The following is an 18150-nucleotide window of genomic DNA, read 5'->3' as shown; positions in this document are numbered from 1 at the left end:
CCGGCTGGTACGTACAAAATTCAAAAATTTGATTGAAATCTTTAGACCCAACAGTTGAAGGGATCATAGGCATGAGAGGCCTGTGACATTAACTTTTCTTACCCCTGAAGATGGATGATATACCATTAAACAGATCTCGTTACATCATATACAGGCCCTACTTCGGCCATTATACAAGCTTTAACTTCGGCAATTATACAAGCTTGGAATGCAAGTCTATAGTTTCAAACTGCAAAATAAAAGATGATCTTGAATAATTTCATAGTTTTTTGTCCGAGAAAACAAAGCTACTAATTCCTACAATGTTTGTCCTGTACAAGTTGTAATCTTTTCCCAACTCTGGTAGAGTTCTACATTGTACGTGCAAAGGATTAAAATAAATAAGACAATTCGTTATAAATTGAATTATAAACAGAACAAAATGAGTAGGGAATCACAGTTTGACAAGTGGCCGAGTGTTGTTCCAAAGCCAGTGACGAGCAGAACCATCCAGCAGTGGTGAGACCTGCAACTTGTCTAGGTTAGTTATCATAAATGGACAATGATATAAGAACTACGTTATAATTTGTTGAAAACTGAGTATAACAAAAATTGTTTTTTTTAATTACTTTGAAGCACTGCAAGAATAGAACTTTTTTAATTCAAGCAGAAAATATTAATATTTTTTTGTCAGAAAATATTAATATTTTAATATGTAGTAATAGTTAAATTGTAATATAGTTGGTGTTGTATCATTATTCCGGCATAAATTCCACACATGAAGCAACCTATGCCAGAAAGGCTAATCATCATATCTGACAATTGTGAGAAAAAACAAGTATTCTCTTTTTCCTACAAAAATTCACATAATATGGGGGTTCCAACCCTCTAAATTTATGAAACCACAACCTTTCCTAACTCATAAATTCTGAAAGCTTAAGGGTACATTTAGTTCGTGAAATGGATTTTCTTATTTCCAAAGAGACCGAATGCAGAATGCCCATTCCAATTCCTTTAGGAATGGAAATAGACATTGCTATTCTTTTGTTTGGCAACACATTTTGTCGATGACGAGGAATGCCGAAAGACCGTGTAAACGTAACATGTCATTTGCCCGATTAAACTCTGGGCTTGTGTAAAGCATCCACATCACACATGTCACGTAAATCAAAGGCTTTTCACAGATTTGATGTGGCCCCTAGAAATTGTTTGCATTTACGGTTTGAACCTTAGACATGAAGAGAGCATACTACTAAGATCAAAATCCTTACCACTTGAGCCAACCCCTAAGGGTTTGGTGACAACACATAAGGTCTCGTTGGCATAATATCCAACCCCACAAATTTTGTAAAAACAATTCTTTCAATTTTGTAAGCCTAAATAAAAATAAAATCACACAGCGGCCATTCTGAGTGGGGTAAAGGCTTTCTGAAGACCCCATTCCATTAGATGCAAGACAAAAAGAAAGCATTTGAAAGATAACGCATCCTAGCGAGAACTCGCAAAAAGCTTCCTTGATACGAGTCACTTAGGGGAAAGTTACAGTGTGTTTCAACAATAAAGAGGCTATCATTTTCAATTAGGCCTTTCTTTAGCCTCTTTAGCAGGCCACCTACAAAACCTACCAAGGGTGGCCCTCGAAATGGACTTCCAGGGCTGGCACGATATGGGGCTGATCTGGGCAACGCGGGTGTTTGTAATTGGCCAATCACCAGGGCATTTAAAGTTATTCTAAACTAATTAGAAATAAGGAATTTAAAAACTTACTACTCCAATGCACCAGGAATAGCTATTCTTCTCATTTTATGGAGGAATAGTTATCCCTCTCAGTTTGAAGAATAGTTATTCTTTATCCTTCCTTGTCAAAAAATAATAATAATAATAATCAAACTAAATAACAACCATTCCATGGGAAGCTATTCTATTTCAGCATCCTATTCTGTTAACCAAGCATACCCAAAAGGCTTACACTCAATTATGACCACTTCAATCCTGCAGTCCAATAAATAAATTTTGGAAGCTTATAAGCAAATTGCAATTTCAGGTTGATTATCCTATACTTGAAAATTATAGTTTTATTTAAATTTAAGTTTATACAATTTATAAAAACTTATATGTAACACCTGAAAAGTCATATGTATTCTTCATATAATTATAGTTTTCTTGCTATAATTTTAATAAAATTCCTATTTTCTTTTCTCTTTACCTATCAAAAAATAATTTTAATAAAGTTCCCATTTACTGATAAAAAAAATTATAGTTTTCTTGCTACGTCTTCTAACAATACATATTTGTCCATAAAGTTATGTTGCAGTCTCTGGGGTTTCTCCTCATCAGGAAAACCAGATAGAACAAACTTAGAAAATATAAACTTTATTTTTCATTAGATGAATTATACTTCTCCCAACACAATCGAGGATCTACAACTAGTTTCATTCTAAACTAGTGACAAAACTAGGTGACCTAAAGTAGTAACATTTCATCTTTACTAGTCGATTAATCGTACAGTCTAATAAACCAATTGATTTCAATACTCTCCATGTGACAAGGTACATTCAAAACAGATGTGCCCTTGATGAAACCTACTTCTAGGGTACAAAGCTATGAGAAATAAGAGATCATTTTTTTTTTTTTTATATAAGTAAATCAGAAATAAGAGATCATTAAAACTCGTTTCAGCAGTTGTTACCAAAATTCTGAGTTCCATGGAAGACAACTGCGTGGAGCTAGAAATAGTTTCTAGATGTGGAATATTACCTTTTCCCAAACTTGTAAATGGTACTCGTTCAGCCAATCAACTTCCGCAGTTGAGAGCAAAGATAAATCGATCAATTTACTCTGCATGATGAAACCAAAAACAAGAAGTAATTAAATAACTTGTTTTAGACAGACTATTAAATAACATAAATCTTTTGAGGATGCTCTTGTCCATTATTTAATTATAAATCATGCTCTTATAACAGGCAGCTAGCACGAAATCTTAAAATGCTTTCTGAATTATTCCAAAATCCAGGTTAATAATTACTAAGATCTAGATCTCCAGAAAGAAACCACAGGTAGTCATATATATATATATATATATATAGAGAGAGAGAGAGAGAGAGAGAGAGAGAGAGTCCTTTTGTGCATTTACCAATTACACTTGATTAGGGTGGTTGGGGTATGGGGACTTTGACCCCTGGACATCCCTCATGAGAGATGGGGAGCAAATGCCAATAAGGCTACAAGGTCATTGGCTACTTATCCCAAAGGAACGAAAGAAGTTTTGAAGATCAAGCGCAGTCAACGGAGGAGCTTAGAAGCCTATTTTTAAATCCTTTATTCCATTGGTAATTGTAATTGATTTTCATGGCTTGTCATTTCATGAATTCCTTGTATATCTAAATTAAGCATGCATAGGCATTGCTCTTGTATATTCCCGTATACTTGGGTTTTTGCCTATTCTTTTGATAAAAAAAATCTTGTTTACCGATAAACAAAAAATGTTCTTGGGCTATGCCTAATTACATGGTTTTAATAATTTCTTACTTAAAAAAAAAAAAAAAAGAACTCCACAACTAGTTACAACCATTTTTTTCATATTCTTTTCTGCTCATTCTAAGCATGGTATAATTTTATGAAAAGAATTTATTCATAAAAAAAAATTATGAAAAGAATCTGAAATTTGGTATGTAATAGTGACAAATATTGCAAAATAAACTAGTATCCAAGTAGATAGGTATAGAGATGTCTCGCACATTAGTGCTGAATATCCATTTATCAGTATATACATGTGTGTATGTGCACCCACAAATCGTTGTGGGATGGGTGGACTGTTATTTCACTTATCCATGCATTTAAACCATCAGTAAATCACTTCGATTGCCAGAAAAATTATCATTTCTACTATACTCGTTGCAAAGCCCAGTAGAGCCACAGAACCCAGTATGTATGATCAAATATTATGTAAACCGAATTTCAACTAAGAGCCCATTGGAAACTACCCAAACCATTGATATTCTACACTGATATTCATGACAAAGCTACATTTACAGGTTAAACATTAGCATACCTGAATGGGGACAAATGTAAGTTTTTCAAATCCCAGGTATCCAACCCCTCCGAATCGATTAGGTGTGTCAACCTCTTTCACATAAAGGAGGTTCTGCAGAAAAAAGAGAACCTAAGCTACAATGCAACAAGCATGTGCAAGAACAATAAGAGAGAAAGTCTTACCTTAACCATCTAGAGGATATCTGAACATTTTTAACAGAGATCAACCAGCATTACGAACAAATATAAGCATATCTCACCCACACGCACACAGAGCTTTCTTTATCAGAAAAAATGTGACTAAAAAAATCAAAGCATCCCCCATTTCTGATAAAAAAAAAGCTGAACCTCTTGTAAAATCACAAAATAAATAACTAAAGATTTTTTTTTCCAAGTGAAAATTTATTAATACCAATAGGCGTAGCCAACTACACTGGATGTATAAATAACTAAAGATTTCTGAACTATTGAAGGTTTTAAATTTTAACATCCAAAATGAAGATACAGGTCCATTCAGAAAAGTATAGAAAATAACAGTTGCAATCAAGTTCACAAAAATTATTTATCCATCGTCTTCTTCACCACCATTTTCAATAAGAAGGTAATGAGAACCCTCTTAAACATAGTTATCCACTTAGAACTTAATATCTATTTATATATAAATTTTTTTTTCTCTACCCCGAGAAAAACATTGGTTTTCGTCCAGCTGCTGATGGTTGGAAGCATATCATTAAAAAAAACTCACGTTCATTGACTAGAACCTTTTTGTTTTTTACTAGAACCTAACAAAAAGGGGACATCACTAATAGAAAGTCCAGGGATATTTGCAGCAAAGATGAATTTTGAGGTTGTAAAAGAGCAGCTGAAAGAGTACCTCAATTCGAATACCAAAGGCATGGTCTTCATAATAGCCAGGTTCGTTGCTTACAATCATTCCTTTCAATAAGGGGGTCATATTTCCATATCTGTAGCTAATACTTTGAGGGCCCTCATGAACATTCAGTGCAGCTCCTACTCCATGCCCAGTTCCTAAAGATGGAAGGGAAAGAGAAATCATTTGATCATGTCAACAGATTCATTTAATTGGTTACTTCACAACTTCACAAACACATACCATGCCGGTAATCAAGCCCAATCTTCCAAAGGAAAGAACGAGCAAATGCATCCAACACAAAACCAGGGGTACATTCAGGGAATACTGCCTGATCGAGAGCTATGTGACCCTGCAACTGGCCACTATCAGAAAAATCCAAAAATAAAAAGTTCATAGACAAAATTGGCCCTACTAACCCTCAAGAAGTACAAGATGAAAATGAAAACCACACTACATACATTACAATTTATAATCTACTCAGAGATCATTGGGGAACAAAACCCACAACTATAATGCACAAGAGTTCTGCTACTTGCAAGCATGTCTGTAAACACAGCTTACTGTAGAATTCATTACAGTTGTAGAAAAGTCAAAACACCAATACATTTTATGATTGCTGATGTTAGCCTTTCACATCAGCGGTTTGTTGGGTGTGTCAATAACCAAACTTGCAAATAGATTTTTTCAATGCACCAAATACCAGATTGTTGCCTATTCATCATCAATAAAATCTTTATTTACACATAAAAAAATACCAGATTGCTTAAAGGTTAGATACAAGAATATTCTGAAGTGCAAAAAAGAGTTGTACTTAATATGAGTTAAAAAATGATGTATATATTGGGATAAATACACCTTTCACCTTCTAATTAACAGATGTTTTAAACTTTTCACCCTTAACTACCAAAATCGACAAAGTTCACTCTTCAACTGCCATTTTTTGTCAAATAGCACCCTATCCAGGTCTAGCCATTAATGGAGAAATAGGTTACATCACAACCTTGGCCACTAATGGTGGGTGCTATATTAACAGGTGTTGAATGATGCAAAGTGTAAAACACCTGTTAGTTAGGGGGTGGGAAGTGTACTTTCCCTTGTATATATTTTTGTCGCATCATGCTATTCTATCGTGGTAGTTCAAGAGGACAAGAAATAGCATGATGGCAGTAAGCAGAATATCAGTGGTTAACAACCAGACAAACATTTTCCAATCAACATTTGAACTTAAAACCTGGACCCACCCCACCCAGATTTGTTTTAGCATCTGAATTCTGATTGGAGCCAACCTTCAAGAAAAACCATCTCTTCTCTTTACCATATAAAATAAATAAATAAATAAAATAACAAACATTTAGCTACCTGTAACACTCGAGTGAAGCATTCTTTTTGTCGTGCATTAGGTACACCAAAATGTACAGTCCTTGTTATGTCAGTAGTACCATCAACATATTGAGCTCCACTATCCAATAGGAAGAGTTTCTTTGAATCCACCACAGCGCAACTTTCTGTTTCTGGCTTGTAGTGTATGATAGCCCCATTTGCACCAGTAGCTGGAAGAACATACTAACTGTGAGCAGTGAGGTTTAATAACTGATAATAAAACATCTATATACATTATTTTGATAAGTACATCTATATACATTATTATACACCATTTGCAAAGAAACTAACACAATAATCCTTTGCATAAGCACAAAAGGAATTGAAGCATAAGATTTTAATTTCTACATATCAATAAAAAAAAGCATGGAAAACAAATTCAAGACATAGCCAAGCATGTTACAGAGATATACACTTTTAGTTCTTTATTCCATAGGAGGTGGGACAAACAAAACCGTACTTCAGAACTACAATGAAAGATTGCACAGTGGACATTCACCGTAACTAATTATTACCCAAGGTGATACACCACTTGGGAGGTTTGGCCTTTACCCTATGACTTGAGAACAGGCAATCAGAACAAAAGAGGTTCACACACCTCTTACAAGGTTAATTTGATCTACAAATCTAAAAGTAGAAAACAAACTGATAAAATTGTAGAATAGGATATACCGCTGATAGTGTCAAAGCTTGTATCAATGAAACCGGCCTGCTTTGAACGAAATTCAAGAAGCTTGTCAGAAACTTCGACCTCTGTTAGTTTCACGTCCTTGTGAATTTCATCTTCCAGCCAGACCCAAAACTGTGCTAGAGCAGCAGCATCCCTGCATAGAAGATATAAGACACGTCTTCCACAGTTTTTAGCAAAATTCATCTTTGTAACTGATAATATATACTTAAGCTTTTGTAGCAAAATAACATGTTTGATACAAAAAAGAGCATCACGCATGCCTATGGAGAATGACTACTTTATGCTCTTGCTTACAGGTTCTTTTTCAGAATTTTTTTCCCAATGCTGAGAGAAAATATTGTTCTCATAAAGAATTCCCCAGATAGCTATATCTATCTGCACAGTCATGAGAAAATTAAGAGACTTAACCAGAGGGTAATAAACTGATGAACTAATGACAGAATTAGTTAATCAGGCATCAACAGGAATTTCATAAATCACATATGAATAATGTGGTATGATCATCGAACCCTCTCAAACATGGAATCATTAAAATCTGCTAGATTTTATAAAGAGGAAAGAGTGCATTACCCAGTACACACGAAGTATGAAAGAGATGCACCTAACTACAAAGATGAAAGAGGGCATTACCCAGTACACACGAAGTATGCAAGAGATGCACCTAACTACAAAGATGAAAGAGGGCGTTACCCAGTATACAGGAAGTATGCAAGAGATGCACCTAACTACAAAAGGAAAAAGTGCTGAGAATTCTCAAAAGGTGAAATATAAAAGCAGTGCAATTTTGGGCCCCAATTTAATGAAAGAGGATATTAAGAAAGGAAGATTTGAGCTCTGACACCATATGAAAGATCAAATGGATTTAATAATGAGGTTATCTGCATTCAGGAACTAGAATTGATCAGAGTTCATTCCAATGAATAATTTGTAGCACTAGAAGAAAACAAGAAATGTGCCAGCACTGATAGTCTGACCAAAAACAATGAGAAAAAGTTTAATTCCTTCATAGTACTTCTATTAGTTAAAAAAATTACTATTCATCAAAATAAGTTTAAAAAAACTACTAAAACAAGTTGGCAAATAACAAACATGCTGACCTTAATGCTTACATTCTAAATCACTCTATGGTCTGCATATACAAAACCGATGATTCAAGCTTAATATTAAGGCATTGAAATAAAATGATAAGATGAAAAATCTAAACATTAAATCATCAAAAGATAACAGGTCCCAAAGGAAGCAACGAATTACCTTAAATGAGAATTCCTCATCCCTTCTAGCTCAGCATGATTTTTTACTGCCTTTGCCACTGAGATAGGGGATGACTTATATACTCCACTGTGCCCCCCAGACTGGCCATTGGAGCTATCATGCATCTTACTCTTACCCTTGGTTTTATTCCCATGGCTCCCAGTAAATCTCTCAGAGGAAGACTTATAGGTATTGACAATGGCCGCATTAACAGATGATGTATCCAGCCAAAGGTGAGTATCTTGTGCTGCCAAACTGAGAAAACGTAATCATCTGGTATTTGTTTTCAGTTTGTAGTGCTTATGAACCAAGTTTACTCCAGTATGCATGTAAAAGCAAGCCTACAGACACCATAGTCTCCATATAGGTTGGTATCTGACAGATAAAGCTGAAAGGATGCATTTGCAGCACTAAACATGTGAATAAACCAACCAGAAGGGTTAGAAATTCAATTCCACCTACAGCAGCATTTTTACACGTGCTACACCTTGAAAGGTGGAGTTTTGTACACGTGCTGTCCAATGTGAGAACAAACTGATTTCCTCGCAATTTCGTTTTAAAAAGCCTGTCTAACGTAATGATCACCTCATGAATCAAAAGAAGGGATTTTAGACTGCTGGAGAACTTCTGACCACAGCAGTCTCTAATCACTGCTGTTTGGGCCTTCCTAGGATACTTGATATTAAACCTTTGTCCAAGTGCTGGAATAACATTAACAGCATGCCCGCATGCACACTTAGCAAAATCTTGAGGCTCAAAAGTTTACTGTTGGAGCCCAAATCCAGACCCAATCACTAGGCTTTAATTTAACTTTAAACCCTCGGAATAGTGTACAAATCACTTCATTAGAGGGCCTTAAGAATCACCTAAATTGAGTGCATGCTTGCTGGAAATGTGCTGCGCATACACTCTGCATCATTCAGCCTAGGGTCTGAATGTAACAAAATACAGCAGTTAACCTTTAAGGCGTTAGTAGCCTAAAGTGGTCTCCTTAAAACACTTAACAACCACAGGAAAGTTAGGACTCAGTGGGGCCAAGTTTAGCACACTAGAGAGACTAAACACAAAACCAAATTGCATACTACATGAGAAACAAGTCAACTTAGATGTGTAATGTGATCATCTGTGAAAAGAAAAACACATGTCATAGCAAGGGAATCAGATCTGACCTTGTGTACCCAAACATTAGTAAAGAGTATAAAAAGGGTAAGATATTAAGATAACAATAACTATGAATATTTTGTTAAGGTTGCAAAGGAAGTACTGATTTGCAAGGTTGAGGAAGCAAGGTAAGGAGTATGATCATGTCCTTTTCTTTCAAAGTAAAATGCTATATTTTCACAAAAGAATTTCCAAATTATATGTGGTAATATTAAGCCTTTCTTGTATACCCCTTTTGATGCACCTACTATATGATATGTTATGAAAGTGAAGGTTGCAGATGTTTTAATGTGTACGCTTCTAGGATATGAAATGTATGTAATTCATATAAATGTCATGAAAATTAAGAGAAAGGAAAGAAAATAAGATAAATGAACGTATAGTTTTCTGAAGTTTTTCTTTTGTCCATATGATGATTATGTGAAAGAAATGGAGCAAAAGGTTGGATGCACAAGCCAGTGAGCCACGCTGAAGGAAGTTCGGAAAGTGGTCCACCAGATTGCATATGTTTGAAGAGTGGCTACCTTTATTGCCCACAGGATGTGGACTTGGTTCACAGCATAGGAACACAAGGGTTAACGTGTATGGTCCATTAAGAGTTTCAAGATAAAGTTTTTATGTTTGTATGTGATGCTTTTTGGAGATGTTTTCAAAGAAAACTAGCTTAATAACATTTTTACTGAATGCTGAGCTATTTACTGAGTATTTGTCTAATTTGTTGTGTTAGAACCACCTAGGTAATGATGAGGACAAGTTTGCAGGACAAAATCAATAGAAAAGACATAGATCCAGTCAAAACTGAAATGTGTATTTTTCACATGAAATATTATGGAGTAACATTCCTAATCTTATCAGGAAGGGGGTGCTTCATACACACACGTGTAGAGGTAGATAGATAGGAGAGCTCTCAAATTTACCTTTCTATTTCAGAAAGAATAGAATCATATGGCCTCAACTCTATGCCTGCATTCTTCAAGTGATTCATCACATCTGGCGTGACCTTAGAATTATCTATAAATAACTTTGCTCTATCAATCTCCACAATTAAGTATGCATACATGACGGGTGAATGTGGAACGTCACTTCCTCTCTGCAAAACAAAAATTAAGATTTCAATTTAATTAGAATGTAAAGAGCAACAATCATTGGAAAAATTATTAGAACTTTTCATTTCAATCTTGTGAGGGGCAGGGCAGCCCACACAAGAAAAAAAAAAAAAAAGGTTGATGCTGCAGAGGATGTCCCATGTCTCTAGATTTCTTCCCCTGTTTTTAAGGAGAAGCATGAAACAGCAAGAAGCAAGAATTTCCAAAATTTCAGTAAAAATGGTTTACAACATTCATCTCCAATCTAAAGGTGCTGTGCAGAAACATTACCAAGTTCAACAGCCATGCAACTTCATCAAGCATTGATATGACAATGGCAGATGAACCAGCATCAACAAGTTCAGATCTCAGCAGAGACAATTTCGATGCTACATCTAAACCAGCATATTTTAGGTCATGCATTCTGATTGGTTTGTTTGGAGGTTTAGGTCGTGATTCTCCCCAAATTTCATCCACTAGATTTAAATCATATAAGTAAACCAGCTCATGATTCTCCTTTGCAATGGCCTCCTTCAGTTCCTCTGCAGCATCGGAAGAAAAAAGAAACTGCTCCCTTCACAGTACCAAAGACAGAAGCATCAGAGGCAGTAAAGTCTGGAAAATGCTATAGTAGGCATGAATAAGTTAAAGCACATATTGCATGTATCAAAAGGTGTTTTTTTTTTTGGGCATCTCACATCAAGGCCATTTACTCCAAAAGGACTAGTTAATAGTACAATTGGAGCCCATTGGAATTATTAAAGAACAAGAAGTTCTCCCTCTCAAGTAATGTGGAATCCTATTCACCACCTATACTCACTCAATACGGGGTATCACAATCTCCTCCCCTTAAATTCCCGACGTCTTCGTTGGGTCATTCCATCATAGTTGGCACTGCTCAAGTCCCACATTTTTGCTGGAATTGATTCTTATGCAATTTGTAATGATCCAAAGAAGGCTCAAGCCATGTCTGGGCCATACGACAATCAATTATACAATTGGATCCCATTAGAATCACTATAAAGAGTAAGAATTTCTCCCTCACAAGCAATGTGAGATCTCATTTGCCACCTATACTCACTCAATACGGGGATATCACGTGGGGGGCTGACCATGGGGAGAAAAGCAGTGAATATATTCTAACAGATAGAATAAGGTATAACATGACAGTCAGGTATGAATCAGATTATTATGTATAATATCCTAACTTTTGAAAAAAGTCCCATAAATAATGAAAAGATGAAATTCGGCATACTCTCCATGATTGTAAGTGCAAAAGATGACTAGGATCTAAATTTTAATATGAAAAAAAAAACAACCAAATGAGTAGTCAAAATCAGCACTTGAAACAATGGATTGCACGATGCTAAAAAAGAACAAGAAATATTGTGCAGCCACTTAAGCAGCAATGCATTGCTTACAGGATCAATGCCAACCCTACTACCAGCAGTCAAAACATCATTAAGCCATTCACTTGTGGTAGGAACTCCAAGATTACCAGACCGCATAAGAATCCAACTAGAACTCAACTGCTTCTCAGCCTAATCATTAGAGAGAAAAAAATATTAAATATTAATATCGTCCCCACCACCTATTATTAGACTGGACCAAAGAAAAAATAAGAGAAAAGTAAAAACATTTTGACTTGCATGTGGCACAGAGCTAAAGCTGAAGAGTTGGAATAGACAAAGATTATCCTTTTCTTAAACCTGGAGAAAATAACGGCCATCCGTCCAAAGAGCTGCTTTATCCTTTGTGACAACAGCAGTACCAGCACTGCCAGTAAAACCTGATATATAGGCCCTCCTCATATAACATTCAGCTATGAACTCACTCTGGAAGCCAAAATGAAGGCAATTAAAATTTGCTGGAGGCAACATTCGAATGCACAAAATATTACTTCTAGTCCCATAACAAAGAAACATAAACCCCATAAATACTAAGAGATTTCAGTTTGTCCTCAACAAATATATGTTTTTCTTTTTATTGGCACCGGGGGTGTACGAGAACAAACAACAAATATATGCTTGGGCAAATAAAATTTTATCTAATGAGGAGATAGTTGGAGGGGTCGAAAAACATATACTTTTCATCACAAAAACTGAAGGCATTCAAAAATTCAAAACCTAGGTGCTTAGTCTCCATTGACACGATAAAAAAAAAAAAAAAAAAGTTTCATCCATCTGAACCAAAAAGCTCAAGTTTTTCGACACAATCACTCAAAAAAAAACGCGGTTGAATTCGAAACCCGAAACAAACAATCTCAGACCCCAAAAACTACAAGTTTGACCATTGCATCTCTTTATACTTTTTTTTTTACTTAGTTACGCCTTTCGCGCTTATCAATAAAGCTGTATTACTTATTTGAAAAAAAGCACGAGTTCAGCCTAATCATTGAAAATCCAGCTGCAACACAACAGCAAAAACCACCAAGACTTCGACTAAAACCCAAGAATCCAACCTGGTGAGCGTCCTGAGAGGGAATGATATACGCGTCGATGTTAACCCCGGGTATCGAGAAGAGGTCCCGGAGCTTGCGGAGCTTCTCGTCAGGTTGTGAGACGGTGCTGTGCCTTTTGATTTCGGAAGAGGTCTTGGCCGTGATGGAAGTGCAATTCTGGATAGTGAGGATTGGGGCGTTTGGTGATTTGGTGAAAAGTTTGGGGCGGCTTTTAAATTTTTGGAGAACTGGGAATGAGAAAGAGAGAAAATGGAGGTAGCGAGAGTGTGTGTGAGTACACATTAAGGGTGACGGTAACGAGCCCATGGTAACCATGTTTAGAGAGGGAAACTGAGTTCTAGAGAGAGATACAGAGAAGGCAAACAGGAAAAGAATCCCAGGTTGTCGAAGAGGGGAGGGGGGCCTGGCCCTTGGAATTGGAGAGTGATGAAACGGTGACGTTTGGTGGATAAGGTATGGGCTCCTAATGGCTAGAAACCAGAGGGAAAAACATGAGATTTTTCGTGTTTATTAATACTTTTATCTTAATTAAGTAAATAAAATGTAAAATATTTCTGTAATGTTATTTCATTTTTTAAATAATTTATGAACAAGTTCAAATCATTCAAAATAAAAATAAAGGGAAATGCTATGCATCAGCCCCACACCAGCACACACTTCACATCACTTTTTTTTTTTTTTACACTCAATAGGTTGAGTGTGTGCTGGTGTGGGGCTGATGCAAATATTTTTCTAAAAATAAATAGACCGTAATCATAACATAGTCGAATGTTGTTCAAGTTTTTTAAATTTAAACGAAGTTACGAACTAAATTTAAGAGTTTAATAATATTTAATTCAACTCGACTGTACCTTTGATTATGAACTTAGTTGATTGCTTATATGTGACACCCTATATGATAAGGATAAGAGTAGACAGTGTATGAGATCTCACATTATTTGAGAATGAAAAGTTCTTACTCTTTATAAGATTACAATAGGATTACAATTATATCATTAATTAATCCTTTTAAAATATAGGTCATGTGGTTTGGACCTTTTATTAAATCGTTACATTATATCTCTTCATTCCATTGTGATCAAGTTTACATTCAAATCTAGTAGGGAAGTAAAAAAAAAGAATCATTGACCTTATACATCAACCATTCACTTCTTTTATACTAGGGGACATACAAAGACAACATAGGTTTCTTGGTCCAAAATTTGCAAGCCAACACATGAAGAGGGTAGTGGTCTTGAGATTAGGAGCTTATTTGATGAGGACAAGGCTCAACAATACATGAAGCTAGCAGCTTGGAACATTTTAGTTTCAAATTCATGCCATGGGCGCCCGTTATGCGGCAAAAATATTTGTCCAATGTGTGGAAAGTCGTGCTACTTATAAATCTTGGCATTCTCTTACTTTGATCAAGTCAATATCCAAATGAGTAATGTATGACGCTACGTATAGTCGTAGAGTCTGTAAATACCGTGTAGTTATTTTAAAAAAGAGTGAGACCGGATCTACAATTAAAAAAATAATTTTTTTTTCCATGTAGATCATGTATTTATTTATTTTTTTAAAAATCATTACGCAGTATTTGTATACTTCCAATTGTAACTATCATTTTTCTATTTTGGATACGTAGATGGTTAATGGTTCATAGCATGTAAATTAAGGCCGCTCCTATCCCATCATCTCACATGAAATATTGCCGTTGAAGGTAGGATTTTTGTTTAGAAGCATGCAGGCCGATGGCAGATGTATAAGTTGAAAATGTTGAATATATAATCCATCTTTAATACAATAAGTGATTAGCTCCAATATAAAACTCATGGAGGGGCTAGATGCAGTACTTGGGCTCTAGAAGCACTCAAGCATGATTAATGGGTGTTTCACTTCTATATCTGCTTGGGATTTAATATTGAGCCCTCATTTGGGTACGTTTACCTTTTCAAAATTCATCCCGAACCCCAATTCTGCCACCTAAAATTTTTGTATTCATATGGAAATTATTGAATAGTGTTAATAAGATCCAAGCCTGTTTTGTGTGTGTATATATGCATCTTCTGCTTGGGCTCACTTTACTCGGATTTTTGGAGTTTTCAGTTGCATTTCTTTGGGTCAGAGGGACAAGCTTTTTTTTTTTCTTTTTTTTTTTTTTTCCTCTAAGCAAGCAAACTTCATTAAAATAAAAGACGGTACATGCTAGGGGGTGGAGTTCCCTAACAAATACCCCAATACAACAATCACAGTGTAAAAGTGGTGATAAAAAAGAAAATAAAACGAGTTTTGAGACCAATTTCTTAATCTCTACCCAAACCATACAAAGAGGATACTGTCTTAAATGACATTCAAAAGGCAAGCCACCATTGGAAATGGTGTAAGTGGGTGCATTGTAGTCCGTTGTCTTGAGATATTTTTTGGAGAGATCCTTAGTCCCTTTTACAAGATCACCAGTTAGGGTAAGCAGTAACCTGGATAGACTGGCATCGGAAAAAAAAAATCTGTGAAGGGAAAGTGAACCCGTGCCTCTGGAGTGGCGCGTGAGAGCCACGCGTCGGTGGTATGGAGGTGGGGTCGAGTCAATCTGAATGATCGGAGGGTAGGGAATCTACTGGTGCGGTGCGTGAAGGCCACGCGTGGAAACAAGCCGTGCGTGAGAGCCACGCGCAGACATTTTGGGCACGGTTCGGCATCAGCCCAGCAGATCGGCAGCAGGGGAACTTCATGGTGGGGCACGTGTCAACTTTCCATGGCGAAGTGCAGCAAATCTTAGAAAATCCGAACCGGGAAAGAAAAACTACCATATAAACATATTCACATATAGGTAGTAGAAAAGAAAAGGAAAAGTAAAAGGAGATGGAGAGGACCTTCCTCTCCGGCAACACTGAACGAGAAGATGGGTTTTTCCTAGAGAGAAGTCACGGATAGAGAAGATGAGAGAGAAAGGCTTCTAGAGAGAAACAAGCTAGCTACACGGTACTGGTCTTTCTTTAATAATGGCTGCCAGATTTTTTTTTTCCCTAATCAAGCATACTTAATATTAATAGAACTAAAATAATATAGTACATATTGCCTCATGGGGATCCTTCCCATTATCAATATACAAAATACATCTAGGTAGTTTATCTAAATGTATACAACCAAAGATTTGATTGGCTACTGCCTATTGCACTACTAAGTGAGTATATCAATTTTGCGATCGAAGAATTTTGATAACTCTCCAATCTTCTCAAGGATGTAGATTTTGCTGGATATCATCAATAATTGGGATTATTTGCCAACCTGGTGAAGAGTTCACATTTTCAATTGTTGTTATAACCTCTAGTGCGTCACCTTCCAGAATAGAGGGGTTCTTTTGGAGCAATTTTGCCAATTGTGATGCCAAAATGGCGGCAGATGCTTCAGCTACGACTAGAATTGTGGAAGGAATTTTTTATATACATATTTTTAGGATCTGACCTTATGAATTGCGATAGACTGTCAAATTTGTGGAGAATGAATCTCTAATTATTGCATCAAAGGAGAAGCTCCAATAGTTCCAAGGTGGTGGTAGCCAATTTAGTCTTGGAGAGACTTGTAATTTTTCTTCTCATGCATGTTTATAATCTAGGTAAGACTTTTCCAATTGGGCATCTGCATTCCTTAAAGAGGGTTCTGTGTGATTGTGTAGTATTTCATTTCGTTGCCACCAAATGAAATCCAACATTAGGATTGCAAAAATCTGGAATTAGTGTACCTTTAGAGCTTTTAATCCCAAGATTGGCTCTAGGTTGATTATTAATAATATCCAATCTGACATTGAATTGATAGGCAATTATGCATGATTTAATGGCTAGCTACTTTGACTCCATAGTATCCGAGTGAATGGACATTCTATGAAGAGATGGAGCAATGTTTCTTCTTCTCCATTACACATCAGACATTTTCCAGCTTGAAATTTGGAGTGATCCTGCTGAGTCTTGCTTGGGTGGGGAGTATATTCCATATGATTTTTCAGATAAACAACTTATGTCGATCATGGATTTTCAGCTTCCAAAGTTTTTCTAGTATTAGACTTGGGAAGTTTTGCAAAAATGTTCTATGAGTTTTGGCCGCTATATGATAGGTTGTTTTCACAAATAATTTTTCATTGTGAGTTGGTGTCCAAATCAAAGAATCTTGCCTTTGATTATTTTGGGAGGGAAAGTTTTTGGATTTATGTGATATTGTCTTGATCAAACAGAGTTTGCAATTTTGAGGTATTCCATAACCAAGGATTTTGTGTAATTAAATAAGAAAACTTCAGGAAAGGGAGGACTTCATTCATATGTTGGGGGGTCTTGGTTTGTATGGCATTATCCGCGTGATGGCTACTTTGATTGCGAAATTTGTATTCCTTGTGATAAGAATTGAAGACTTGTTGTGATTTATTCTTTGGCCTAACCAATCATGATATTGTTCCAAACATTTAGACTTGAGCATCCTTTCATTGATTTTCCCTAATATGATAAGATTATTTGCAAATAGCAAATGTGAAATTGGAAGGCCATTTCTATTTAGCCACATCCCTTCAATATTACCTTGTGTTTTTGCTCTGGCAATTAATCTAGATGACACTTCCGTGCTTAGTAGGAAAGGAAAAGGTGAGATGAAGTCACCTTGTCTGAGTCTCTATTGTGCCTTGAAAAACCTCTTGGTGTTCCATTAATAAGGATTGAGAATGTTGCAGATATAACATACTCTTTAACCAGGTTGATTTATAGGTTACTGTATTCCAATACTTTCATCACCACATACAGGAAATCCCACTCTATGTAGTTGAATGTATTTTCCATATCAAGTTTGATTGCCATAAGTCTTATTTTTCTTTTTCTTTTTTTTTTTCTTTTTTTTTTTTTTATGGCGGAACACCTCATGGACAATCATTATATTTTCTTTAATGTTATAACCAGGGACAAAAGCAGTTTGAAGTGGGGAAATAATATGAGGTAGGGTGGATTTGAATTTTTCTGCCAATATTTTGTGATAATTTTATAGATGAGATTGATTAGACTAATTGGAAGATAATGATGGGGTGCACTTGGGTTGCGGGCCTTTGGAACCAAAGCAACAATTTGAAGTGGGGAAATAATGTGAGGTAGGGTGGATTTGTATCTGTTTGCCAATATTTTGTGATAATTTTAAGATTAGATTAATTAGACTAATTGGGCGATAATGATGGGATAAACTTGGGTTGTGGGCCTTTGGAATCAAAGCAATATTTATATGATTT

General features: G+C 35.9%; 1 protein-coding gene across 1 annotated transcript; it reads right to left on the bottom strand.

The window, feature by feature from the left end:
- Positions 1–139: 139 nt before the first annotated feature.
- LOC109009740 (aminopeptidase P2) lies at positions 140–13315 on the bottom strand. Its single transcript, XM_018990343.2, has 13 exons — positions 12915–13315; positions 12163–12288; positions 11875–11994; positions 10745–11020; positions 10286–10458; positions 8208–8462; positions 6938–7089; positions 6245–6435; positions 5126–5234; positions 4886–5040; positions 4031–4123; positions 2737–2817; positions 140–505 (listed from the first exon to the last, which is right to left on the bottom strand). The coding sequence occupies exons 1-13, from the start codon at positions 13227–13229 to the stop codon at positions 434–436; spliced, it is 2118 nt and encodes a 705-aa protein (XP_018845888.1). The 5' UTR covers positions 13230–13315; the 3' UTR covers positions 140–433.
- Between the last annotated feature and the right edge of the window lie 4835 nt (positions 13316–18150).

This window comes from Juglans regia, chromosome 8 (genome assembly GCF_001411555.2).
Source record: "Juglans regia cultivar Chandler chromosome 8, Walnut 2.0, whole genome shotgun sequence".
In the NCBI taxonomy this organism is placed as follows: Eukaryota; Viridiplantae; Streptophyta; class Magnoliopsida; order Fagales; family Juglandaceae; genus Juglans; species Juglans regia.
This window is presented reverse-complemented; position numbering and strand designations above follow the sequence as displayed.

Coding starts and splice junctions, on each gene's coding strand:
- LOC109009740 (XM_018990343.2), bottom strand. CDS start 13,229: ATGGTTACCATGGGCTCGTTACCGTCACCCTTAATGTGTACTCACACA. Junction 12,289..12,914: donor CCTCTCAGGACGCTCACCAG/GTTGGATTCTTG, acceptor TTTGGCTTCCAG/AGTGAGTTCATAGCTGAATG. Junction 11,995..12,162: donor ATGGCCGTTATTTTCTCCAG/GTTTAAGAAAAG, acceptor TCTAATGATTAG/GCTGAGAAGCAGTTGAGTTC.